Consider the following 27,616-nt stretch of genomic DNA (forward strand, 5'->3'; position numbering starts at 1 on the left):
AAGTTTTCTGTGTGCAGGTTGGGAGAGCATTCAAATATACAAATGGCCTCCTGTGGCTTGATGTGATGCGGTCCAGGAAGAGGCATAGTTTGATTCATGGTGTAGTGGTTAAGAGCAGTGAACTCGTAATCTGGTGAACCGGGTTCGCTTCCCCGCTCCTCCACATGCAGCTGCTGGGTGACCTTGGGCTAGTCACACTTCTCTGAAGTCTCTCAGCCTCACTCACCTCACAGAGTGTTTGTTGTCGAGAAGGAAGGGGAAGGAGAATGTTAGCCGCTTTGAGACTCCTTCGGGTAGTGATAAAGCGGGTTATCAAATCCAAACTCCTCTTTTTATTCTGCCAATAACAGCCAGCATTTAGGGGTTAAGGGTTTTGGGAGACTAGGGTTCAAATCCCCACTCAACGGTGAAGCTCAATAGATGGCCTTGTGCCAATCACTCAGCTGGACCTACCTCACAGCGTTGTTGTGAGAATAAAACGGAGAGTGGGAGAATTATATACACCACCCCTTGAGCTCCTTGGAGGGAGGGTGGGGTTTATTAATATGCAATAATACTAGCAGTAACAGTAATGATGTGGGCTGGTTCAGGGAAACCCACTGCTAAATCAAATCAAATTCAGAGATTGCGCTTGTTAAATGGTGGCACTTCTGTATCTGCCAGAACACATCTCTGTGATAGAACTGGAGAGTTGGGATCCCGAGGATAATCTAGTCCAGTGGTTCCCAACCTGTGGGTCCCCAGATGTTGTTGGACTACAACTCCCATCACCCCTGAGCTCTGGCTTTGCTAGCTGGGGGTGATGGGAGTTGTAGTCCAACATCTGGGGGTCCCACAGGTTGAGAAAGGCTGATCCAGTCCAACGCCTTGCAATGGACGAATATGCAGCTGCCGCATACGTGGATCGTATCAGCAACCTTGGCGTTATCAGCACCACACTCTAACCCACCAAGCTATGAGTGACCCAATATCTAAGCCGTGAAATTTTGCACCATCCCCACCAAAGGCAGACTGGGAGTTGTAGCTCACGGAAGGTCTTTCCCCAGAAAAATAAAAAGAGCATTCTCATGTCCCCGGGAAAAGCATAGTGGCTGCTAATGCACAACGCAACTTGTTTTGGCCACTCTTAAAAGTGAAGAAATGGTTCCATCCAGACCCAGGGTAGGGTGCATTCCTACCGCTGCCCAGAAGCCATCAGAACAGCCAGAAGGATTTGGGATAGAACATATGGTCCCTGAGGAACCCCCACCCCCAGTACACCTGTGGAAACTTCAGACCTCATAAATGTAATAATGGTGGATTTCCACCAGAAGTGATGAATGGAGGATGTTGGGATGGCCTTGAAAACGTAGCTTTCTGGAATTACCAACAAAGGAAGAAAGGCAATTGAAGCTAATGGAGTACGCGGAACTGGCCAAAATGGCGGGAAGAATCTGAGAATAGCAGGACCAAAAGTTCATCAAGGACTGGACCAAATTTGTAAATTATTTGAAAGACAACTGTATTCAATCAAGTACGTTGGTAGGATTGCAAGCAGCTTTGTAAGGAAAGGTACAAAACCCACTTCAGATAAGAATAAGAATGTATGTTTTCATGTTTTTGATTTTAAAGCAACGGTCAAATAGTGAAAACGCAGAAATCGGAAATGAAAGATAGGAAATCATAAGGAAGGTTTGAAGGAAGTCAGGGCCCTAAAAAGCCAAAATGTGTAATATAAGAGGAGAGATTGCAATGGAAAGTATGGAAAACAAGAAAACGTAGCTTTCAAAGCCACCCATGCTGCTTTGTTTTCTAGATTAATGGGGCTTACTCTATGGTAAATGGAGATAGGATTGCCATCGAAGGTTGTTTAATTGTGTGATGGTTTCGGTAGCATGCTCAGCCCTCTCCACTGCAATTGAAAGGGACTGTCTGTGTGTGTTTGGTGTGTGGTGAGCATTTAAAGACTGGAGTCGCTGGGAACAGCATATGCCTGCTTCTTGCTGGACCAAGCACACAAATGAACAATACAGTCCGTTCCAGCTGTTCTAAAAGTGAAAAAATGGCTCCATCCAAACCCAGGGGTTTTGTACTTTTTCTCTTTTCTGTAATAACTTCTTTTCTCCCATTCTTCATTCCAAGCCAAACAAAATAAGCAAGTCTTTTAAGACCACCAGAACTGATACCACATATCAACAGAGATGGCAAACTGTCGAGCTTGAAACTTTTATTACTCAGATGATGTATTTTATAGCATACAGCGGTTCGGATGTTCCATAAACAAAACTGAATTGCCATGAAGAATTGTCCTCTCCCTTCCCTTAACAGTCTATTAAATGTTGGAAATGATGGGAGTGTTTTCTCCCCAGCCGCCTTCCTCCTATTACAAACATCTAAGTCTCCCCAGTTCCAGAATGGTTTTTTTAAAAATTTTTTTAACAATATTTTTTTAAACAAAAGCACTTAAAAAAACCCAAAATATGATAAATGATTAAATTAAATGTTGGTTTTCAAACAAAATAAATACATTTTTTTTTGCAATTAAAAAAAATCGTTAACGTAACTCTGTGTTCTAAAGAAAACCACTGCTCCATACTGTTGTTGTTTTTTTGACACAGGATCTTGATAGCTTAAATGTTAACTTAATTCTGCAGACCCTAGATATGCATCCAGGTTGATAGGAGTATTAATGATTAGCCAGTTTAAGAAAACAATTAGCTTTAAATAAATTAAAAACAACAATACCAGACATATCCGGGGGGGGGGGGGATAAGAACCAGGGCTGCAATCCAAGGCATACATTTTCTGGAGGTAGACCCCATTGTGCAAAGGATCGCAACAGAAATGAGTAACTTCAAGGATGCTCACATGATCACTTAACAAGCTACCGTTGGTTTTTTTTGTCCTTCTCCAACAGGCAGGCTTTGAGGGAGACCTGCAATTTCATCTGGTCTTCGCCGAGCGTGCTGGATTCCGATCAAGACGTGGTAAGAACTTTTGCTCAGCATTGCAGCCGAATGGAAAAGAAACCCCCTGGCCCAAAAGGTTCTGCAATTGGATTTCACGCAAATAGTGTTCCTGCGTTGCTATCTCATTTTAGAAAGGCAAAGGGCTATACAACTGCCCGTCTCTCCTCTTGAGAAGACCTATTTGTTCCTACTCCATCCCCAGTCAACGACCTCATACCAAACAAGTGCATGGGAAACATTTTATTGCTTGAGCCAACTGTATTATGGCGCCTGTAGTCTTGTGAGAGGGTGGGGTTGTTCCAGGGTGCAGAGAGCCTAATGGCTGCCCCCCAAAAGTTAGGAAGTCCTGGTATACAGGACCCAGTGTTGTGAGAGCATAGGAAATAAAAAGGGGACTCACCACCCACATTTTTTTTTCAAAAAACCCCCCATCAAAACCCTGGAGCAGAGAGCAATATTAAACTAGATTACTTTAACCCTGAACGGGCATGATCCACATGAGTGGCTCAGGACTGTGGATCACGCTTCCCTAAAATCTTTAGGAAGAGTGGAGGAAACCCCCTTCTCCCTGTTCATGCAAACCCACTTGTCAAACGAAAGGGTAGCTAAAAGCGTTTCGAAGTTTGTCTGGTGTGCATTAGCTGGTCCTGTACTTGAGTTCTTCTGAAACGTTGCGGTAATTGTGAGAACAGAACAAGGGGGTGGGCCTTTCATTCCAGATTAGCATTCAGAGTAAAGAAGACAGTTCCCTTAAGAGCTGCTCTGTATGAGATTCCCAAGGGAGGGTTGCTACATAAGTCTAAGATCCTTCAGTGAAAACAAAAAACAAAAAACTGGGGCTGGATACCACCACAAAGTGTTTACAAAGAAATAAGCTGTTCCGCTCTACCACAATATGCTGAAATATCAATTCATTCCTGGTACAGAAAGGGGAAGGCCAATCACTTAATTTTCTCCAGACTTTTACATCTGTCCCCCCCGCCCAATCACCATGCTGTCACACTCAAGTGTGACCAAGAAACAAGGTTCAGGAAAGAGCTGTGAAGCAGGTTTGAGCCTCACTGTCCTGAGTCCCCAGGGACAGAGGCCAACTTTAGCCATCCCCCTTGTGCCATCTCCAAGTGCACTTCTTTCTTGATCCCATAGAAGTCATAGAATTGATTGCCCATCATTCCTATGGAAATTACTATACCACCAGCTAAGTCTTCACTATGGAGTGCACTGCGTCTTTCTGCATCTTAGCACTGCACCCCCTTCCTGGGGCTCTACAGTGAACAGCCCCTCCTGGAACATACTCACATTTTGCAAGGTTCATTTGAACCACAATCCCCCATGAAAGAACTCAAAACCTTCAGCTCAGAAGAAGGGAAGCCTCTTGAAGAAGAAGTGCAGGTGTAAGAAACCCCCAGTTTAGTGGCGTTCAGTCATGGTGTCCCCAATATGTCAGTGTAGATGTATGCAATGCTATCTGGCCCTTTATCCAAATGCAGCTAATTTTCACAGAATTGGACCCTGAGGGTCATCTAGTCCAACTCCCTGCGGTGCAGGAATCTCAACTAAGGAACCATGACAGATGGCCACTCAACCTCTCCTTAAAAACCTCCAAGGAAGGAGAAACCACCAGCTCTTCTGGGAGTCTGTTCCACTGCCGAACAGCTTTTACCAACAGAAAGTTCTTCCTAATTTTTAGTTAGAATCTCCTTTCTTTTAACTTTAGCCGTTGGTTTGGGTCCTAGCCTCTAGAGCAGGAGAAAACAAGCTTGCTCCCTCTTTCATGTGAAAGCTCTTTAGATATTTCCTCTGTCTTCCCTTATCTAGCCTAAACATACCCAACTTCCTCAACCATTCCTCATAAGGCTTGGTTTCCATATCACTGATCATCTTGGTTGCCCTCCTCTGCCCACCTTCCAGCTTGTCATTATCTTTCTTAAATTGTGGTGCTCAGAACCGGACACAGTATTCCAGGTGTGGTCTGGCCAAGGCAGAATAATAGAGCAGTACAACGACTTCCCTTGATCTGGACATTATACTTCTGTTCATGCAGCCTAGAATAGCACCAGCTTTGCTTTTCTGCTGCTGCATCACACTGTTGACTCATGTTAAGCTTGTGGTCCACCAAGACCATTAGATCCTTTTCAAATTACTGGCAAGGCAGCTACCCCTCACATCTTATATTTTTGTAGCCGGTTCTTCATGCCTAAGTGCAGAACCTTACATTTGTCCCTGTTGAAATTCATTTTGTTAGTTTGGGCCCAGTTCTCCGATCTGTTAAGGTCATTTTGAATTCTGATTCTGTCTTCTGCGGCATTAGCTACCCCTCCCAGTTTGGTGTCATCTGCAGATTTGATGAGCACCCCCTCCATTCCTTCATCCAAGTCATTTATAAAGACACTGAAAAACAACGGGTCCAGGATAGAACCCTGTGGCACCCCACTGGTCACTTTTTTCCAGGCTGATGAGGAACCATTGATGAGTACTCTTTGGGTTCGGTCAGTCAACTGGCTACAAATCCACCAAACCGTTACCTTGCCCAGCCCATGTTACCAGCTTCTCTGCAAGAATATCATGGGGAACTTTGTCAAAAGCCTTATTGGATGGTGATGTAGCTGATTTATTCCATATTGAGCTTGGCAGAGGCATCTCAACTAAATAAGAGATCGTCTTGCTGGAACAGCCCAGAGCAGGATTCGGTCTATAACAGATATGACAAAGATTCTGTCTCAGAGAAGCTCAGGGAAGGAGGACATTGAGGTCTAATGCTTTCCCTTTCTGGCTTGCCTACAGCATCTGGAATTTCTGATGTATACTGCAGCTGCAACTGGAGGTTCCATCTACCTGAGGAAAATCACCCCCAATCGGAAGCCACTAGCTTGTTGTTATATTTTAAAAGCAACAACACACCAACAATTTGTTGATGTCAAAGGGCTCAGGAGAAGCTGTTTATAATTTTTACCAACGTTTAGATTTCCACAGATGAGTGGAACAATCAGAACATCAGGTTAAATAATCAAGACACTGGCTGAAAGAAATTAAATTGGAGGATGCTTACATATAAATTAGTCATGGAAGGGCACTGGGACACACCGCTATCGGGAGATGAACACAGATGTTGCCCACTGGAGGCAGAGGAGGAAACCCAGGACTGCAGAAGGAAGTAATGGGACCGATTCCATTAAGGCTGGGTCCACGGCTGCTATTCAAAAGCAATCTCTATTAAAGGCCATCCCTGACTGGAGCTTTCATGGCTGGCGGCAGCAAAGCACTTTAACAGAATTACCGTCATGCGGCTTTTGCTTTCCCTCTTCATAGTCCAAGAAAATTGCAAGTGATTAAGTGAAAATTTAGGGCTTTCGAAAGGCAGTAAAATAAAGGTCTGCACTGGAGTAGGTCCTCCCTCTGCCCTCCATTTAATATTTTTCAGAGGTCAAACTGAAAGCACTGAATGGAACAGAGGAGGAATGCTGCACTTCCATATATGACACCAGGCAGTTTGTGGCCGTATTAATTCTTCATTGTGTTCTACCTCTTTGCTGCCTTCCAATTAGTGCAGGAGAAGAGATTCTTCCATTTGCCTAAACCAGAAAGAGTGCACAGGGTTGTTGTTGTGGTGGTTGTTGTTTTTTTTGCAATAGTGATGGGTAGAAAATAAGTTTGCAAGGGACACACACCAAGTGCCATCGAGGCTGAAATTACCTCTGAAATCTTGGGTGCCACACAGATTAGCAGGCATTTCGGGACAGGCGGCAGGGAAGTGGCCAAACAACTGGGAAAGTGACCCCAAATTTCAGCTCAACAAGGGAGACTAAGGCTGATGCCCTTCGCCCCAGGCCTCCTCCGAAAGTCTCACCACGAGGTTTCAAACTGGTAGCCTACATGTGGCAAATCTTAATTTTAGGGTAACTTGCAGTGAAACAGGACACATAGGCAACACACTTCTCCCAGTTAAGAGTTGCTACAAGGATGACTGCCTACTAACAGTTAGCAGTTGATGGTTTCCTCCCCTCCTCTATGAATTTCTCTTATCCTCATTTCTAAGCGAATGGCCCTTGCAGCATTTTCTGGCAGCATTTTCTTTCTCCCACTGTTTTTGGGTGGGATTCAGTCTCTCACTGTCAAATTCAGGTTGCACAAATGATGCTGATTTGATTCCCTTGTGCAACTAACCCGCTTCTTTCTCACCAGGAAAATGACAAGGAAATTCACTGATATGTTTTATCAATGGCTGCTGCTCCAAGGACTGGCAGGTACATGCATGCCTCTGCCAGTCCCTGGGAAGCAGCTGTTGGAGAAAGCCATTGCCCGTTGCCTTCTGCTTGTGGGCTTCACATTCAGATTTATTGGATGGCCAATGTGTGAAATCGGCTACTGGACCAGATAGGCCTTGGGGGTGTGAGCCAGCAGGGCTCTTTCCATGTCCTTACGATGCAGAAAATCTGGTTTAAAACCAGATCTGCCGCTTCTTTAATGGTACCCCCAAATGTGTCAACTTAAAGTGCACTTCCTCACCCAGTCTAGCAGCAAAGGGGTGGGGGCCCTGCAATATTCTTTTACAGAACTACTTTTCCCTTGGGATGTTAAGACTAAAGCCATGTCAGTAGTTTATTAAAGTCCGCAATGGAGATGTGCTCATAGCTAACTTCTAGGCTGCGGCGTCCTCGCTTTAGGTTGTTCCCTAGGATGGTGCTTGAAAAATCCCTGAGCTTTTGGTGGAACTGGAAGGATTGGGGGCCCAATCTACTGGATGCCCAGACTATTCCAAGGCAACCAACCCCATATTATAAGGGACTTCAGGAGGGTCAAGCCCTTGGGCTAATACAGGGCCGGTCCAGGAGGGATGCCTGCCTTAGATCCTGAATACTCAATCCTGTCTGTGGTGTTGAGACAACACCACTTGGTTCCACTGCGCAGTGGAACCAAGGTGGTCTATGGGCATACTTTGTCTGCTACCAACAAATAATGCATGCTTGATTTTTACATGGGTCCATTTAAAAGTGTTGGTGTGGACCCTTAAAGCATTATATATGGCCGGGGACTCCTAAACCTAAAGAGACACCTTAACCTTCTATGAACCTGCCCAGACCCTGAGATTGTCAGCTGAGGCCCTTCACTGTGTGCCACCTCCGAGGGAGACCTAGAAGGTGACATTGATGGAATGCTCTCTGCAGGGAGGCCCACCTGGCACCAACTTTGCCACCTTCCGGTGCCAGGCAATGGCATTTTTGGTTTTCTCAGGTATCAGGACAGCCCCAATGACTGCATGTTTGCAGTGTTCGCTTTATTCTTCTTGTGAATCGCTTCAGGGCTTCTTGTTGTCGGAAGGGATTCACAAATCCAATAAACCAAAATGTAAACCTTAACCACGGTTAGCAACACAAAGTGCCGTTACTCGCACCAGGCCTCATCCTGCCTCACAACTAAGTTGATACTGTTATCGAAAGGCCTGCGGCCATTTCTGCCCCCCACCAAGGACAGAGCTGCTTTTAAAATGAGGTGGGAATTGTGGTGTGAAGTACTCAGGAGGAACCTTGCCTTAGTAGCTGTGCCACCCTTCCTCTACTCCAGCCTCCATCAACCTTGGTGCTCCCTAGATGTCTTTGGGCAACTCAGTGCTGGCAGGGGCTGATGGGAACTGTAGTCCAAAAACATACTGAGGGCACCAGGTTGACGGAGGCCTCTCCACCGTAACTCCCTTCTCCCTACAGACATCTGAAGGCAGCCCTCTTTAGGGAAGCTTTTAATATCTGAAGGACTATTGTATTTTAATATTTTGTTGGAAGCCACCCAGAGTGGCTGGAGAAACCCAGCCAGATGGGCGGGGTATAAATAAATTATTATTATTATCTAAAAACTTCATCTCACGCAGATAAATAATCCTCTTTGGGTGGCTTATTCATTCAGAAAACTGGCCTTCTAGAGTGGGAGAAATAACCAATGGCAGGTTTCAGCTAAAACCCTATGGCTCTGCAACACAATAAGTATCGGGAAAATAAACACAGGGTTGTATCTAGACCCACTGAAATTAAAGGACATGGCTAACTTAAGTCGATCAGTGTCAATGGGTTTACTCTGAATATGACTCACACTGGATACAACCCATAAAAATGAAACTCTTCTTGTCAGAACACAAAAGGCTTTCTTTCGTCCTTCCTTCCTTTTTTCTCTGTCTCTGTTCAAAACTTCAAATACCACATACATACGTACATATCTCCTCCTATTTACTGGCTTCTAAAGAACAACTTCCACTCCCCTCTTCCCATCCCGATTCCCTTTCTTGTTTCTAGGCTCAACTGTAAGGGGCCCCGGTTCAACTGCGTAATTAGGAATAAGACTGGAATTAAAAAGCCGTTCGTAAGCAGGAAAAGTGTTAACACACAAACCCCAACCCAAAGGCTGAGCTGCTTCTTGATTAGCTGACAAATGTCACCCCCCACAACCTTCAACTTCAACTGATTAGCTGCAGACTGACCGTTTCTGAAATCATTTGGCGCACTGCTCTGAATTTCATTTAAGCTATGCTTTAATTTAATATAATTTAAGCGCATGATTAAGGAACATCCACACATTGCAACTGCTGAGAGAAGAACCAGTGTTTCTTGTACTGAACTCTTAACATGTGGATATCCTCTGTCCCTGTGCACACGCTTCTTTAAACACTTATGTACACGGCAATTAAAAGATTTCAACACTTTTGTATGAAATCACTATGTTAGACGTTCCCTTCAGGAAACTGGTACCAACGCTGGTGTATTCTGACAGCAATTGCAATGTATGGATTTGACCACCTATCTGGAAAACAAGTCCCGGTGAAATCATCATGGAATCAGGCTGTTAATGTGAACCCACCGGGCAAGACATTTTGTGGCTATAATACTTCTAAAGTGGCTTTGGGGTTGCGCTCCTGGTACTTCGAGGTCCTCAAGCAACCCTCCGCTTGCGTCGTAACATTATCTTTGCTTCCCAAAACTCAAGATAGCAATTTGTCCGTTCGTATATATAAGATATATGCTATACATAATGTGCATAAAATAATACACCAATGAGAAAAGAAAAGAAAAACAATACCCAGTGCAATTTTTCTTTTTTTTTGGGGGGGGGGAAGAGTGAAAGAGAGAATTTAATCCCCTCTGAATGTCTAATTTGGAATGGGGGTTTCAGGGTCGGATGAAAGGGGGGTGGAACAGGAGGAAAGCGAAGGAGACAAAACCATGAAGACAAGAGGAGTGAAAGAAAGGAGGGGGGGAGGAGGGGGGGTGTCTCTTTGCCTGACAAAAGCTGTCAATTACCAGAGTCTGGTGTGGAACGTGTCTGCCTTTGTCCCCCCAAAAGACATCTGCTGCGTTCTGCCTCCCGCCAGTTGGTCACTGCAAGCCAGGAGGCGGCTGGTGAAAGCCATCTCTATCTGGCTCTCCGCGCTCCCTATTCAAGCCCGCCGTGTTCTTTCTCGAACCGAAACAATGACCCGGCGGGATGTGGAGCTTGAATGAGCGACGGGGGCGGGATGGAGAAAGGGAATCCTCGAAACAAACAAAAAAAAAGCAGGCACGGAGGGAGTGGGGGGCGGCGACGGCACTTGAGGACACGGCTGAAAAGAAACATGCTTCGCCCCCAGGAACATATTCGTAAGCATGCTGGGAGTTTTTCTTCTTAGGTATCTGGACCACAAAAGGTCGCTCGGTCCTTTCCCTGGTTGCTGTAGCTCAGTTCCTTGCCCAAATCCTTTCTCTTCTCTCTCTCTCTCTCTCTCTCTCTCCTGTTGTGTTTTGCTTTTTGTTTTGTTTTTAAAGTGCGTCTCTTCCTCCTCCTCCTGGCTCTCCACCACCAACCCCGCCTCCCTCTCAGGCTGTCAGTTTCTGGATTGTCTTGTTGTAGTACTGCGTGATGGGGGGCGTCAGGGGGTTCCAGTTGTTGGCGTGCAGCTCAATGACCTCGAGGAGGAGGGACCGGGTCAGCATGGACTCCGAGGGGCACAGCATCTTGTCGCGGGCAATCGCCAGGAGCTCCATCATCATCTCGGGCAGCTGCTCCTCCAGGAGCCGGCCGGTGCTTTGCAGCTGTCGAGAAAGAGAGAGAGAATGAGAACGGGGTCAAACACTGGGCATTAAAGAGGGCCCGTCCCGCCCTGGTGCCACCAAGTCCACCTTCTCTCTCCACCTGGGAAGAAAGGAGGTGGAGAAGGAAGCCTCGTCTAGTTTTGCTTTTCTTTGGGCAAGCTTACGCATTTCGCTCTGGGGCTGCAAAACGCAGCAGTCCAGAGAGGCTCATGGGATCAGACTGCGGCCATCATGCTACGTCTCTGCTTAAAAGGATCGCAGCGTCTGCCAATGAGCGGCCAGGCTAAATGCAAACGGCTGGTTTTGGTGTACAAAGTCCTATACAGTGGACGCTCGGGTTGCGAATGCGTCTGCACACGGGCGGGTTGTGATTCAGTGCTTCTGCGCATGTGCAAAGTGCGATTTAGTGCTTCTGCACATGTGTGACTGCCGCAACCCGGAAATAACCCGTTCCAGTACTTCTGGGTTTCGGCGGTCCGCAACCCAAAAAGACGCAACCTGAAGCGGCTGTAACCCGAGGTATAACTGTACAGCTTGGGACCAGGATACCTAAAACATCGTCTCATCCCTTATATACTGCGCTCTGCCAGAGAGGGCGCCCTGCGGATATTTAGTTTATTAATTTAATTTGTATACCACCCTTCATCCATAGATCTCAGGGCGGTTTCACATCATAAAAATGCAAGATAAAAACACAAAATACACGATGAAACAAGAACAAAGCAAACCAATAACACCCCTCCCTCCCTCATTAGGAGGTCCAGTTCAAATGATACCAGAATCCGGCCTTTAGCATGGTGGCAACTCCTCGCTGGAGCCAGATGCTTTCTCTGTTGTCTATTGAGAATCTGCTAAAGGCCTTTTTTCAACAAGCCTTTTAAATGAGCAGTTTTATCCCATTCTGTATCTGCATTGGTTTTGATTTTTATTTATTTGACTCTAAAAAGTATAAACATACAAAAAAAAAAAAGCCCAAACACAATTCAAAATCCAAATATTGAGATTACTCTGAATCTCCTGACTCCCCCCCCCCCCCATCGCTTTCATGGGTCCAAATGATAATATTTACAACCACATATCAATACTTGTCCAAATGTTATCCTTCCAAATTATCCATACTTGCCATTACTTTACAAGTGGTGTTTAAAATCCTGCTAATGTTTTAACCTGCTTACAATGGTCTTTTAAATAAATTATAAACTTCCCCCATTCTTTTTTAAAGTTCTTGTCCTCTTGATTTCTGAGCTTCCCAGTTAATTTTGCCATTTCAGTATAGTCCATCACCTTGGTTTGCCATTCTTCTCTGGTTGGGGTTGTTCCTTCCTTCCGTCTTTGAATTTGTTTTTGTACGCAAAACTATTTTAATTGTGCTTATATGTGAGGCAGTTTTAATGGCTGGTGCTTTTAGTTTTAAGCCCCCCCCCCCCCCGTGTGCTTTTATAGGAAGAAATTCGTAAATGGAAATAAATAAACAGTGACATTATTTTGATTCATATCCTGCCTTTCAAATGCAACATCAGGGCGGCTGGACACAGCAACCCTATTTGGATAGTTACTCTTGCAGGATTACAATTTATTTTATTTATGGCAGTAATACCCAGGGCTGTCTTTAGCATATGCACAAAGATCTGTCCAGCACCCCCAAATTTAGTTTAGCCGACCCCAAATTAACTTTTGTTGAGTTTTTTGGGGGAGGGAGGAAGCCAAAGTTGTTGACCTTTTTTTTGGGGGGGGGAACAAACGCAAAGTTACTGAGCTTTTTTTTTGGGGGGGGGGCCTCATTCGCCTGTAGCAACGGCAAAAACTGTTTTGTTTCTTGACTCGTCGGGACTTTCGCTCCATTATCATTATCTATACATTTTGTACCCCCCAGAATTTGGTGCCCGGATGCCCCGCACCCCTTGCACCCTCGGGTTAAGACGGCCCTGGTAATACCCCCACCTTTTTCTCCAAGCAGCTCAATGTCTTCCAGGTCCCAGTCTATCCACTACACCAGTGTTTCCCAACCTTGGGCCTCCAGCTGTTTTTGAACTACAGTTCCCATCATCCCTGACCACTGGTCTTGCTAGCTAGGGATGATGGGAGTTGTAGGCCAAAAACATCTGGAGGCCCAAGGTTGGGAAACACTGCACTACACCATGGGAGGTGGGGTGCAAACGATTATTGGCCAGGCTCTCCCCACCCTCTTTCTCATCCATTGACTGATTTTCAACCATAGAGAGACCAACAAGAAACCAAAAAAACGAGGGGATCCATCTCCTGCCCTGCGTCTCAAAATGAAAATGTCAGTATTCCTACCTCCATTGCACAGCAAAGGACAGCATCTTCTTTTATGTCCTGAGACTGCAGCAACTGTAAAAAATACAAGAAAGCAAAATCACACAGTGAGATGCCACTTAGAAAACCCTTTCATGTACTAGAGATTTTTCTTAGCTTCCATATTAATCCATCCATTAGACTGGGGGGTGGGGAGTACCTGAAGCATTCCGGAGACTGTTGGACTTCAACTCCCATGAGCCCCACCTAGAATGGTCAGGGAGGATGAGAGCTTAGTCCAGCAATGTCTGGAGGGCTGCAGGTTCCCCGTGTTTACTTTAGACCAGCTTCCCGCAACTTTGCACTCTCCAGCATGAGCAATAGTTGTCAGGGACTGGCTGGAACCCTGAGGAGTGGTGACTGGAAACTGAGGAGTGGGGCACTGGGAGAAGTGGGGGTTGGAGACTGACTTGGAAGAAGGGGGTCAATGATCTGGGGGAGCCTGGAACAGGCGGGAGGCGAGAGGCAGAGGCAGGAGAAGCTGCAGAATTGGAGAGTAAAGAATGGCTGCAGGAGCAGAGAGAGAGAGATCAGGCTGTTGTAGAGTCAAGGTCTTCCACATCTTCTCCTGGGACCAGGAGAGGATTTGGAGCAGGGGCAGGTTACACACAGACGCAGTCATGGCCTGCTTGCACGCATCTTGGGTGGGCAAGATACATAAGCTGAGGTCTCCGTTGCAAATATACCCACAACATAACTGGCTGTGTTTAGCTATATAAATTCTTTATGCATCATATAAACATAACTCTTTTCACATTATCTAATTGAGCAGAAGCAATTAAGGATCAACATTTAGAACAGGAAATACAAATACAGGGGATGCTCGGGTTGCGAACGTGATCTGTGTGGGATGCACGTTCGCAACCTGCGTCTGTGTGGGTTGTGATTCTGCGCTTCTGCGCATAGAGCGATTTAGCGCTTCTGCACATGTGCGACTGCCAAAACCCGGAAGTAACCCGTTCTGGTACTTCCGGATTTCAGTGGTCCACAACCTGAAAAAACACAACCTGAAGTGGCTGTAACCTGAGGTATGACTGTAGATCAGTTCTTATATACATAAGGTCCAAGCTTTTGTGTTCCATGTATGTAGAAATGAATCAGTTTTTTTAAATGTAATGTCCAGATAAAAGCTTTTTGTGTTCCACGTTGGTCTTAGCGAATACATGTGTCAAAGGCAACAACTTTAAGGAGCAGTACTTTAAGGGTGCATGCCAAGGAGTAGCTGAGAGACGTAGGATGGATGGACACGCCTTCTCCTAACTTAATAAAATGCACTTTTGACAATAAAGAGCTAATTCCACACTCTGGACATGCCGTGACAGTCAGGGATGGTGGGTACTGTACTGCAAAACATGCTGAGGACACCAGGTTGGGGAAGGTGCTCCAGATCTTCCCTTCTCCACGGCTGTCTTCTTCGTCCACCAGGGCCACCCAGATGTCTCTGGGAGGACCCCAGGCAGGGCAGGCTGGAGACAGCCATCCCTCACAGCTTGCCTCTTCTGCCTTTGAAGGAAGGAAATGGCGGGAGTCGAGTTAATCTCCTTCGTCAGACGAGGAGCGGCCTTTGCTTTTGGAGCTAGAATAACACTGTGCAGAAGATTCCTTGGCATTCCATGTGCGAGAACCACCCAACCAGCAGACAGACTACATTTCCTGGCTGTCTGAAGCTGCACTAAACTTTGTGAGAAGAGGATGTGTGACTTCATCTGAAGAACGCTGGGAAACACAAAGCACGAGAAAGACACACACACACACACACACACACACACACACACACACAACCCAGGTGCAAGAGAAGGCATTCTGAAAGCTCCTCGCCCATGAAGTGATAGGGGGCTCAGTCTGTTTCCATGCATCGCCTATGGGCAGTGCTATGCCATCCATGTTTACATTTCTCAGGAGAGGACTCTGGCAGGTCACCCCAGAGCAAGGACAAGGAAAGGGAAGTGACGAAAGCAACACCATGTGAGTGACAAAGCCTCTTCCAAGGAGACGGCCGCACTCGTCAATTCTTATTGCTTCCCTCCCACATTTTAACTAGACCTGGAAATGGGAATAGGGAGGGCATTTCCTCTGCCAGCTGGCACGGCATTCCTCTTCCAGGAGCAGCTCGCTGTGGGTTCACCGGTGGAGCTGAAACAGTAGCTGATCTGCAACACTTACAGCTGATCTGCAACGCCTTCTGGCACTGCAGAAGGGCCAAGCTGCCATGTCTAGAAGAGGGTCAAATCCTGCCGCTGAGCAAACTACAGGGAGGAGTACTGTATAAAGGTGCTGGAGAGCCAGCGTGGTGTAGTGGTTAAGAGTGGTGGACTCGTAATCTGGTGAACCGGGTTCGCTTCCCCGCTCCTCCACATGCAGCTGCTGGGTGACCTTGGGCTAGTCACACTTCTCTGAAGTCTCTCAGCCCCACTCACCTCACAGAGTGTTTGTTGTGGGGGAGGAAGGGAAAGGAGATAGTTAGCCACTTTGAGACTCCTTAAGGGGAGTGAAAGGTGGGATATCAAGTCCAAACTCCTCCTCCTCCTCCTCCTCTTCTTCTTCCACACCTTAAGGAGGCAGTGATGTACCTCCTGTTTAAGATGTCCTTCCTGACTCCAGAACTTTAGACAACTATCGGCTAGTTGCAAATGTCTGCTTTGGGGGCAAGTACTCAGGAAGGCGATGGTGCTTCAACACAAATGGAAGCCGATGATCTGGACCCATTTCAGTCTGTTTCCAGGCCCACTTTTGGCCCTGTGACAGCCTTGGGTGCTTTGCTTGAGGGCCTTTGTCAGGAAAGAGACAGGGAGAGCACATGCTTTTCAATATCTAGGTGAAGCTGCTGAGATGTGTGCTCAGGGGATCTGGAATAAGGAGGAACCAATATGCACTGTTTCTCTGTTCCACCTGAGGCAGGTGAGGCAGGATAGTGGCTGGATATGGGCCAAGAACCCCAAAAAAACTGAATCTAGGAAAGACAGGTGCTATGGGCTGCAGGTTCTTGGGTCCATGATTTTGAGAAGATTTTCCAGATGTGATTGCGCTCCCATTGAAATAGCAGGTACACAGCTTGGGGTTGCTCCATGATCCAGCTTTGTTGCTTGAGGCTCAGGCGATTTCAGTGGCAATGAGTGCCTAATTCCAGCCACTTTTGCCTTACCCCCCCAGTTCCAGAATCAGAGAAGGATGTATTTGGGCAGTGTGGGATTCTGTCCTGCATTCCTGGCCACACAGCAATCCGCAGTGCAGAAGGCAAGAGGGGCGGCAGTCGGCACCACACGCCGTGAAGTCTCCAGATCAAATCCTACTTCGACCATGAGCTCACTAGGTGGCTTTAGTCAAGCTATTCTCTCTCTTATCCTCAGCTTTTCCACCTGCACTATGGGGATAATAATACTGGGTTCCTAAAAAGGGCTGTTGCAAGGATTCCTGAGATAATATACATGAAGCACTTTGAAAAATGTAGCATTTTAAGAATGATGATGTTCAGTTTTCTAGTATGAAATGGGAGTGCGGGGGAGGGAATCTGAATGTAGGGGGCGTTTCTGGTGTAATCCTCCAATGCCAAACAAAGCAGTAACCATTTTTGAGTTTTTGAAACTGTTTGGAGGGTGGTTTTTTGTTTTTTGTTTTATTCAAGTGCTGTATAAATCTTGTGAAATGAAATAAACGAAATAAATAAAATTCTCAGCCTCTGGGCTGCTGTGCCAGAGGAACAGGACCACCTCCCCCCCAAGCCATCTCACACATGGTAGATGTCTTAAGTGACAGAGGGCCTTTTCAGTGGTGGCACCTAAATGGGCGGAAACTTCTTCCCAAGGGAGACTTGGTTGGCCCCACCATTTATAGGAAGTTAAGACTGACCGGCTCAGCTCCTTAGGGAGCAATGGTTGTAACAACTAGGCCATGGGTGTGTGTGGCCTATACATGGATTGGGAAATCTTATTTTCAGAAGGGAAGGGCCATAGCTCAGGGATGCAACCTCTGCTTTGCATGCAGAAAATCCTACGTTCAGTCCATTGCATCTTCAGCTACGACTGGCAACGACTCCTGCTTGAAAGCCACTGTCAGTCACTCAAACAATACTGAGCTAGATAGGCAAATGGATTGATTAGTCTAAGGCAGCATCCTAAGATACACACAGACACACGCAGCAGTTTCAGGGGGCTTTTGGGAAAGCAGGTGTCAGGGGCTCAGGAGCAGAGGCACAGGGAAGAGAGGAGATGGAGAGCGAAGGGGAAGAATCCGAGGGGAGCGTAGGAGAAGAGGACAGTGAACCGAGGGATTCCATGAGCCTCTCCAGCGAATCGGAAGATTCACAGAAGGGGGCGCCAGTGGCCAGGGGTAGGGGGTTCCCAAGGGGAACGCCCCAGGAGCAAGGGGGCAGCAGGGACTCCCAGAGCAGTAGTTGGAAATCAGGACCAGCTTCCCCACCAGAGCAGAGTGGGGGGGAAGAGTCCCAAGGATCGGGGCCAGTGCATTCCCCACCAGGGAGAGAAGATAAGGCAGGGCTGACCACACCTCCATCGGAGAGTCAGACAACGGAGGGGAGGTCAGATCCGGCCAGTATCCTGGAAGAGGGAAGCAGTGACAGAAGTAGTGTAACGGTCAGGAGGAAGGTCACTGGGTTGGCGCGAGAGGCAAGTTCAAATGTACAGGAGCGCGGGACAGCAGAGAATGAGGATTGGGAACCGGGTCCTAAAGCCCGCCGGAGGCAGGGGGAGGAGTTAAGCGACTCAGCGTCAGAAGAGTCCAGAAAGGGGGATGCCCCAGCGGGCAGGAGGACCCAGAGGAGGAGAAAGCAGCGGAAAAGGTGGAGCAGGGCTAGGATCTTAAACTGGTGTCAGAGGGGAGGAGATTCAGACGGGACTTCGCCGGTCTAGGGTTTAAGACGTAGAGCTGCGCGCTGCGGCTTTGAAATGGAAACTGAACCTCAATAAAGACTTTTGTACATAACGACAGCCTCGCGTTGGTCCTCTGTGAGCTGGGACCTAGGGGCAGCTCTGACAGCAGGTAATTAATTTCTCCTATGCCTGACACCTCATTCTTGCAGTCCTCTAAACCCCAGTGAGCTTTTACAGTATTGCTGTTTCAGCTGCGATTTCAAAAAACAACAACCAAACAAACCGAAGTCTCTTGGGTAGCTGTGCTCTTCGCGATAAGTCCTGCTAAGGCTACTTTTCCTTTATTTGAAAGCACTGCATTGTTGTGGTGCTCAATGGCTGGTATTAAGCACACTCCCAAAGCTTTCTAAGAATGGAAGCAAACATGAATGGAAAAAAAAAAGTTAAACAAAACACAGATGAGAATGAAATGACTCAGGGAAACACTTCCTGCGGCTAGATTGCAGTTAAACTGTCTGACTTTAATAATATAAAACTCATGAGAGCTGAGAGGGTTAGTGCAAATATTCCAAAAAGTGCCTTTTTTTTTTTTGCTGCCTCCTGCAAACTTTTAAGAAGACTCTGCAGTGAACTGGTGGCAGCGATGGCCTGAGGGTTAACTAGCAAAATCCCAGAATAGGGATTCCCTGAGCTCCACATCCAGCCCAGCTTCACCACTCCTCAGCCGCCTTGCCAATTCTAGCCTGTTTACTCTGTTCAGTATAACGTCACAATACTGCAACCTGGGAGTCATCCCAAGTTAAATTATGGAACCCTTTGCCACAGGATGTGGTGGAGGTCATCTTTGAGGGCTTCAAAAGTGGATTCGAGAACAACAGCAGCAAGAATACTCATCGCAAAGTACTGGAAGATACAAGATCTACCCACCCTGGAAGAATGGCAGATGAAAGTAATGGACTATATGGAACTGGTGGAAATGACTGGCAGAATCTGAGACCAGGGAGGAGAGTCGGTGGAAGAAGATTGGAAAAAATTCAAAGACTATTTGCAGAAATATTGTAAAATTAATGAAAGTTAAAATGATGTTGGATTGAAACGAACTGGTTTCAGCAATAAGGTTAGAATGAATTCGCAAAAATAGGTTGATAATAGATGAAAATATAAAGTTACAGTATATTAAGATATTGGATTAAGAATAAAACAAAGAGGGGAAGGATTTGCTGAACTAAATATGTGAATTGGAATACAGAAAAGGGAGGTGTGAGGGGGTCAGGGAAATAAGTAAACGAAGTATAAGCTATGAAAAGATGGACTTGTTTTTAACTGTTTGTTTTTTCTATTTTCTATTTTGTATTTTTTTTCTTTGTTGACATCTACTTTGTAACCCATTTATTTTTCTAAAATCTTAATAAATATATTATAAAAAAAACAAAACAAAAGTGGATTCGAGAAATTCGTAGTGCAGAAAGATCTATCAGTGGCTACTTGTTTCACTTGGCTAAGTGAAACCTTCCAAGTTCAGAAGCAGTAGATAATAATAATAATAATAATAATAATAATAATAATTTATTATTTATATCCTGCCCATCTGGCTGGGCTTCCCCAGCCACTCTGGGCGGCTTCCAAAAAATATTAAAATACTGCGATACATCAAACATTAAAAGCTTCCCTAAACAGGGCTGCCTTCAGATGTCTTCTAAAAGTCTGGTAGTTGTTTTTCTCTTTGACATCTGGTGGGAGGGCGTTCCACAGGGAGGGCCACTACCGAGAAGGCCCTCTGCCTGCTTCCCTGTAACTTGGCTTATTGCAGTGAGGGAACTGCCAGAAGGCCCTCGGCGCTGGACCTCAGTGTCCGGGTAGAACGATGGGGGTGGAGATGCTCCTTCAGATATACTGGACCAAGGCCGTTTAGGGCTTTAACGGTCAGCACCAACACTTTGAATTGAGCTGCTGGGGGAACATCACCACAGAGGACTTTACGGTCTTCAAACAAAAACATCTTGGAGGTCCTGGGCCACAGGGAGGTTAGGCTGGCCTCAACCAGAGCCAGGGCTTTTTCGTCCGTGGCCCCGATCTGGTGGAACGCTCTGTCAGAAGAGACTAGGGCCCTGCGGGACTTGACATCCTTCCGAGGGCCTGCAAGACGTGGCTGTTTCACCAGGCCTTTGGTCAAGGCACAGTCTGACCCCCTCCTTCGGTAATCCTCACGGAACTCTAGCCCAATGGTTGCCATTAGTTTGATTTGAACTGATTTTATAATGAATTGATTTTAGAATGCTGTATTATTTTACTGTTGTTAGCTGCTCTGAGCCTGGCTTTGGCTGGGGAGGGCGGGATATAAATAAAATATTATTATTATTATTATTATTATTATTATTATTATTATTATATTAAGAGAGCCGCTGCACTTAGGTACTCTTTCCCATTGGCATCTGCAAGAAGCAGGATGCTAGGCTAGATGGCTCTCTGGCCTGATCCAGCCCTATCTTAACGTTCCTAAATGTGTGTGTGAATAACGGTAAGAGTGGAATTCAACCTAGTGCTATGGTGAAAGTTCAGTGGGCAAAAGGATTTCTCCTTTATTGACAGAATCTTCTTCCCTTCTCCCAGCCTGCCCCATAAATCTGTCCTATTGCTTCCATGAATCCTCTGGAGCAAATTTGGGGACCATGCTGGATTTCAGGTAGGAATTTCTCCCAATCCTACCCAGTGATGCCAAGGAAGGCAGATGTTCTACCATTGAGCTATGGTCCTTCTCCAAGGCGACGAGGAGAAGGGGAGGAAGTCCTTTGTTTTGCGAGTGGAAGTCATTCTATCTGAGTAATCATTGAGTGGAATCCTGCCCTCAGCCCTTTCTCAGGATCCTTTCCTTGCTGCGACAGGAGACTCGACTGAGCTGAAACGGCTTTTGCACAGTAAGCCTGCAGGGCAAAGAGCTGGCTGGCTTTTGTTTGGACCAATTAGATGACTCTTCCCCCTTCCCTGCCGCTGTTCCTTCGTCTCCTGCTCTCCTTCCTATGGGCTCCCAGGTCGCAGCAATGCTGAAGCAACAGCAGAATGACGGTTCGGTGCAACTCTTAAACGATAGAGCCTCTCCGCCTAGCATCCCTATTTCCCTTGGGGCTCCTGAAATATTACGTTGGAATACTAAATCCATTTGCCCATAATGCTTTTCATGTGTATCTCTCCATGGTAATAATTCCAAGACAACTCTCGAGAAGGGAGAAGTCGGGGCTGGGTGTTTTCCCTTCTTTCCCTTCCTTCTTTCCTTCCTTCCTTCCTTCCTTCCTTCCTTCCTTCCTTCCTTCCCTCCTTCTTTCCCTCTCTCCTTCCTTTCTTCTCCCTCCCTCCCTCCCTCCCTCCCTTCCCCCTCTCCCTCCCCCTTCCTTCCTTCCTTCCTTCCTTCCTTCCTTCCTTCCTTCCCTCTCTCTCTCTCTCTCTCTCTCTCCCTTCCTTCTTTCTCCTTCCTTCCTTCCTTCCTTCCTTCCTTCCTTCCTTCCTTCCTTCCTTCCTTCTTTTCTTTCTTTCTCCTTCCTTCCTTCCTTCCTTCCTTCCTTCCTTCCTTCCTTCCTTCCTTCTTTTCTTTCTTTCTCCTTCCTTCCTTCCTTCCTTCCTTCCTTCCTTCCTTCCTTCCTTCCTTCTCTCTCTCTCTCTCTCTCTCTCTCTCTCTCTCTCTCCCTCCCTCTCTCCCTCCCTCCCTTCCTCCTTCCTTCTGGTTGGAACAAGCCCTTTGTTCTAAAAATAAAACAAGAGAAAGGGCTGCGCAGGGTTATCAAGCGTTAATAAGGAAAAGGTGAGGGGGTGGGGGCCTGTAAGCTGCAAAACTGTGGCCCCGTTGTCAAATATGTTGTGTGGCTTGTCACTGGCCGACCCCGGAGACGCCTTACCTCCCTGAGGCAGGTATAGATGGGGCAGACGAGGACTCGGAAGGGCTCTGCAGTGCTGCTCCTCATGGTGCCAAAGACCTCGCAGAGGAAGGTGATGAAGCCCAGCCAGCGCTCCACGTCGCTCTGCTGCAGCTCCTCCCGCACGGTGAAGTCTTTCTGCAAAAAGAAGAAGAAGAAGGGGAGGAAAATGTGAATGTGGAGAGGCAAATCTCTTCCATTACAAGGTCCCAGGAGCAGGTTGCATTATTAATTCTTCTTCTTCTTCTTCTTCTTCAATTCATAATAAATTAATTAAATTTGTATACCGCCCTATACCAGCAGGTCTCAGGGCGGTTACAACACAAAATCACAACACAAAAAACACAAAATGAAAAACAACAACTCCTTGGAAGATCAGCGGAGCACATAACGTGTGGGAACCAAAGCAAAATGGAAAGAGTTGAACCAGGCATAGGCAAACTCAGCTCCTCCAGATGTTTTGGGACTACAATTCCCATCATCCCTGACCACCGGTCCTGTTAGCTAGGGATCATGGGAGTTGTAGTCTCAAAAACATCTGAAAGCCTGAGTTTGCCTATGCCTGAGTTGAACCATGGTCTGTGCATCTTGGTGCTATGTAAAAAGGCATGTTATCTATGCCAAGTTTTCTGGGGGAGCAAACGGGAGAAGCAGTAAGGTGTAGCACAGTAAGGTATACTACTTGTTTAATGAAGCAAGATCATCTCTGCAAAGAAACCCAGAAACCGAAGCCTATAAACAGGACAGGTGTGTCTTGTATGTACAGGTGAGTAGGCCCAACAGTGGATACAACAACTCCATCTCTCTAGATGCCTCCTGACCTGCCCCTAGTCCTCTTCCTTAGAAATCCAACGGTTGCCACTGAAACCCCCAGCTTCTGGGGTCAACTGCTTATTGTTACTCTCGATTCCTGCAACCATGGACCACATCAATAGGTTTCGAAAGCTGCAATTTCCAATGCATGATCTAAGCTGCTTAGGATAACCACATGGATTCTGGATTATGATTCAGGCAGCAAAACGAAACAGCTGTGCTAAAGCAAAAATAAAAAGGGGGGGGGGCAGAAGAGCCATGCATTCATTTGTGCAGGTTTTGATCCTGCCCTGTCTCAAGAACCGCCAGTGGAAAAAACAACGCTTTAAGGCAGAAAAACAGAAGGAAAAGTACCCTTGAACCCCAGGCAAATCCCAGGGGATGAAAGCCCGTTCCATGAGAGTTGCTCCCGGTGCCTTCATTTTCTCCCCCATGGAAATACACGATTGCATTTTCATATTAAAAAAAAAAAAAAAAAAAAAATCTTGCTAAAAAGTTGACCGCACTCTGATCATATATTATTTATTTATTTCATGTATTAGTCACCTCATGAAAATACTTCTCTAGGCGACAAGTTGATGCAAATGAAATTAAAGCAATATTATAATTCCACACCAATAAAACTCGCCCGGCAATAAAATCAGCACGGTGTAAACAACACGTCAGTCACTCAAAGATGATCATTAGCAGCAGTGTCTCTGCGAAAGCTAATACTAATCCGTTGCCACCAGTCTAGGAGGCCACGTAGAACATCCCATGACGTTTAACATATATTAAAAGATATTAGAAAATCTGAGAGGTTCCTGAAAAAGGGCACCAAGGACTTGAAATCATTCCACACTTTATGGAAATAATGATGTGCGTCTTTATGAACTGCTCACCGGGCCATTTTATGGTGTCAAGATGTCTTGCTATTTGTTACATGGTGCCCTCCCAGATGTTGCCGGACCCCAGTTCCCATCAGCCCTGGGCAGAAGGGCCAATGGCTAAGGATGATGGGACTTGTAGTCAACATCTGGAAGACGCCATTGTAAGCCACTTGGCTCCTTGCTCTTAAAGCTGATTCTGGTGCTTGCCTCCTAGGTGGGTCATAAGGAAAGGGTTAAAATGAGTGTGATGTGATTGACCAGAGAGAAACTGATAGGAGGAGCTAGAGTGAGAGTCGGTGTTGTATGAAAGTCAGTTGAGAGTTGGAGAAGTAAGAGGGAGGATAAGTCTGTGGGTTGGTCGAGTTGTGTTGTGAGGGAGTGAGAGGAATTGGTATGTGGAGTCAGATAGTTAGTTGGGATAATCAGTCTGAAGTTGTTAGGAACGTATAGGACACTAAAGGAACTAAGATTAAGAAACTGCCAAGAAAAATTAACTGAAACCATAAGCTTGTTCATGCCTATAAAATAAACTTGATTATTTGTTAATGTTAACAACTGTCTGGACTCTGTGTATACCCGTGAGAAACAGGTTGGTGGCAGCGAAGAAAGCAGTCACAGTGGTGGCACAGGGTCAATAGACCGTCAAACATTCGGGGACCCTGTATGATCGCCACACTGATATTTATTTATTTAAAAAATTAAAAGTAATACGGATGGTGAACCTTCAGAATCTCAGTCTTTGGGTGTTGCCGTTGAATGTGATGCCTCTGTGAGTAACTCCCCATGACTGCAACGTAAAATGGGAAGGATCTCTTTGGATGAGTCGGAGCCTGGCTATGTATGAAATCAGGGTTGGGGAGCCACCAGCCAAGAGGACACATCTGGTCTGTCAAGCCTCTGGCCTGTGAGGCTGTTTCAGCCAAGACATACCCACCTTGGGCAGGTAACAGCAGGGCTTGGATCGAACTATCAATCGATCTATCCAGAAACATCAAATGTGTGTGTATTTTTATCTGTAAGCTGCCTTAAGTCCCTGTCAGGGAAAAAGGTGGGTTATGAATAAATAACTACAGTGGTACCTCTAGTTATGAACTTAATTTGTTCTGGAGGCCCGTTCTTAACCTGAAACTGTTCTTAACTAGAGGCGTGCTTCCGCTAATGGGGCCTCTTGCTGCTGCTGCACCGCTGGCACACGATTTCCGTTCTCATCCTGGGGCAAAGTTCTCAACTCGAGGTAACTCTTCCAGGGTAGTGGAGTTTGTAACCTGAAGCATTTGTAACCTGAGGTGTTTGTAACTCAAGGTACCACTGTATATCTTCATCATCATCATCATCATTGCCAAAGGGAGTGTTACACTTCTAAGGTGGCTGGCTGGGGCCCTTATTTCAGCCGATGTACTACCTATCTGTGGCTGCATGTTGACGGTGAGTGGGCAATAAAATAAAAGTGGACACGATTCCGCAAACATGTGTGCCTTACACACATACAATGTGCACCACAGAAATGCATCCCTCTATGAAGATCTGCTCCATACATAGTAATTAAGCTTAAGAAAATCTCTGTAGGTTGGGGGTTCCCCATCCCTGTTCTGAACCAACAAGTTGGAGAGAGAGAGAAAGCAAAAGTCTACTGAGTTAATTGGGAACCGATTCCTAGCAAGTCTTGGTAGCACTGCACCTCTGATTGTGAACACTTTGGGCACGGGGGGGGGGGGTGCAGCCCCAACATTTTGATGGGATTCCTCTAATGCCACCCCTTAGCCCATGGGAAACAGTGGGGTGAAGATATACTACAGAGCTGCATAAAACAATTCATTTGCTAGGGCACACAACTGGCACTTGGGCAATATGGGTTTGCTCTAAAATGTGGAAACGTTACAAACTCGGACAACGCACAAGCATATTTTAGGGCTGCGCTCTATCCATGTGTTTTGACTTTTCAGCTGAAAGCAGCAGGGCTCAGAAATGCTGAACATAGGCAGGGTTGTGTTGTGTCCTTGATTTGGTATTTCTTTAAACTCTGCTTCAGAAGGCAAGCCCCTATAGAAATATATATATATATATATGAGAGAGAGAGAAATCAAACCTTTAAAAAGTGCAAGGCAGGCACGCTTTTCATCTTAACTAACAAATTCCAGGAGATTTTATGTTTTGACTACGGCCAGAGCAATGGGGTTTGTTGCCAGCTCAAAGGCTTCAAATAGAAAATGCACCTCTCCATATTTATCACTGGCAATGGGCTGCCATTAGCTGTAAGTAGTTCATGCTGGGTGCTTTAAAAGCTGCTGTGAAGCTGGCCAGCTAACTAAGAATATGTGAACTATAACACACCGGTGATCCTTGCTGGCTTTCCGTTATTTTAAGCTCTCCTCAATGCCAATAAATCCCTTCAAAGAAAATGTTCCTAATAATACAGTTATAAAACTCCCATTTACCTCGATGGCTATAAGAAGGGTCCAGATAGGACTTTGAGAAACTGCATGTTTAGATGCCTGTATATGCATATATTAGCAACGAGGAGTTCACATTTTAAAGCAATCCAACCCAGCTCTCACTTCCGGGACTTTTATGTGGATCAGAATGTCATGATCAATCAAACTACGCACTTCTCAAAATCCTGTGATGTTGTTTTGGTTAAAATAAATGCATAGAAAGAGACGGTAGGTAGGAGCCTGGTTTCATTAGCAGTAGCAATGCCTCGCGTTTATATAGCACTTTGAGAGTGTACAAAGTACTTTACATATGTTGTCTCAATAATCCATACAACAACCTTGTAAGGTAGGTCGGTACTATAGTCATACCTCGGGTTAAAGTAGCTTCAAGTTACCGCATTTTTTGCTCTGTAAGACGCACTTTTCCCCCTCCAAAAATTAAGGGGAAATGTGTGTGCGTCTTATGGAGCGAATGCAGGCTCCGTGGCTTCACCGAAAGCAATGCGAAGCCTGGAGAGCGAGAGGGGTCAGTGCGCACCAATCCCTCTTGCTCTCCTGGCTTTGCTTCGCTGGAGAGGTGCTGCGCAGGGAGAGCTGCGCAGTGCCCCTTCAGGGAAGCGGAATGAGAAATGGAAGGGGCTGTGTTTCTCTTGCCGCTTCGCTGAAGGAGCACTGCGCAGAGAGGGGAAGATTTTTTTTCTTGTTCTCCCCCTCTAAAACAAGGTGCGTCTTGTGGTCCGGTGCGTCCTAAAGAGCGAAAAATGTGGTAAGTATTTTCGGGTTGTGCTCCGCAGCGATCCGGAGATGCAGACATGCAGACGCTCAAAATGACATCACGCGCATGTGCGGAAGCGGCAAAACGTGACCTGTGCAGACGCGTGTTACTTTTACTTCAGGATGCGAACGGTGCTCCGGAACGGATCCCGTTCATATCCAGAGGTACCACTGTATTACCACTGACATCAGAAGACCCCTGCAGGGTCTGAGCAAAGGTCCCACATCCTGTCCCCCCCTGCAAAAAAGGGCAGCCAGAGGTTTTCTGGGCACCCACAAAATACCGATTATTATGGCGGAGTATAGTGATTACTCCAGCCTTGTAAATAAGCCCACCAAATTTACTGGCCTGCATAACTGTCCACTAGCTTGCTGGAAGCTGGCAGGAGGGGGCAAAGCACTCCGCCAACCTCCTCACTTGCCTGAATGGAATTCTGTGCTGCCGGGCTAGAGCTTAAACACAAGGCTAGTTTACTTTTCTCCCCGTTGGGGTTGTGCTGGGCCCAGGGGATAACCCGAGCAATGCGGTCCAGGTCCAGTCCTGAATCCAAGGATTCCACGAGGAGTCAGTCCAACAGGGCCAAGGCAGGAAACCAGGCAGGCTCAGGGTCTCAGGCAGGTTCTAGCAAATAGCAATGTTGCTCCCGCAACCTGTGGCGGGGTCTGACAGCCTTTTATCTCT

The 27,616-nt window shown here is 46.3% G+C and overlaps 1 protein-coding gene and 2 long non-coding RNA genes across 5 annotated transcripts in view; 1 reads left to right on the forward strand and 2 right to left on the reverse strand.

The window, feature by feature from the left end:
* Positions 1-2,191: 2,191 nt before the first annotated feature.
* LOC307226408 overlaps positions 2,192-27,616 on the reverse strand; it is a 304,430-nt gene continuing 279,005 nt past the window's right edge. Inside the window, exon 2 of the long non-coding RNA XR_013843379.1 lies at positions 2,192-5,783. This is a non-coding gene — a long non-coding RNA (uncharacterized lncRNA). The remainder of the gene's footprint in view (positions 5,784-27,616) is intronic.
* Positions 5,778-10,040, forward strand: LOC307226420. Its single transcript, XR_013843399.1, has 2 exons — positions 5,778-6,699; positions 8,087-10,040. It is a non-coding gene; the product is annotated as an uncharacterized lncRNA (long non-coding RNA).
* Positions 9,448-27,616, reverse strand: part of CTIF (cap binding complex dependent translation initiation factor) — a 192,390-nt gene continuing 174,221 nt past the window's right edge. For all 3 annotated transcript variants that reach the window (XM_079994876.1, XM_079994875.1, XM_079994874.1), the window contains 3 exons: positions 22,029-22,184; positions 13,298-13,351; positions 9,448-10,999 (listed from right to left, as the gene is read on the reverse strand). In XM_079994876.1, the coding sequence (XP_079851002.1) occupies positions 10,784-10,999; positions 13,298-13,351; positions 22,029-22,184 (426 nt within the window). In that variant the 3' untranslated portion in view covers positions 9,448-10,783. The remainder of the gene's footprint in view (positions 11,000-13,297; positions 13,352-22,028; positions 22,185-27,616) is intronic.

Source organism: Podarcis cretensis, assembly GCF_951804945.1.
Source record: "Podarcis cretensis genome assembly, chromosome: 11".
Taxonomy (NCBI): domain Eukaryota; kingdom Metazoa; phylum Chordata; class Lepidosauria; order Squamata; family Lacertidae; genus Podarcis; species Podarcis cretensis.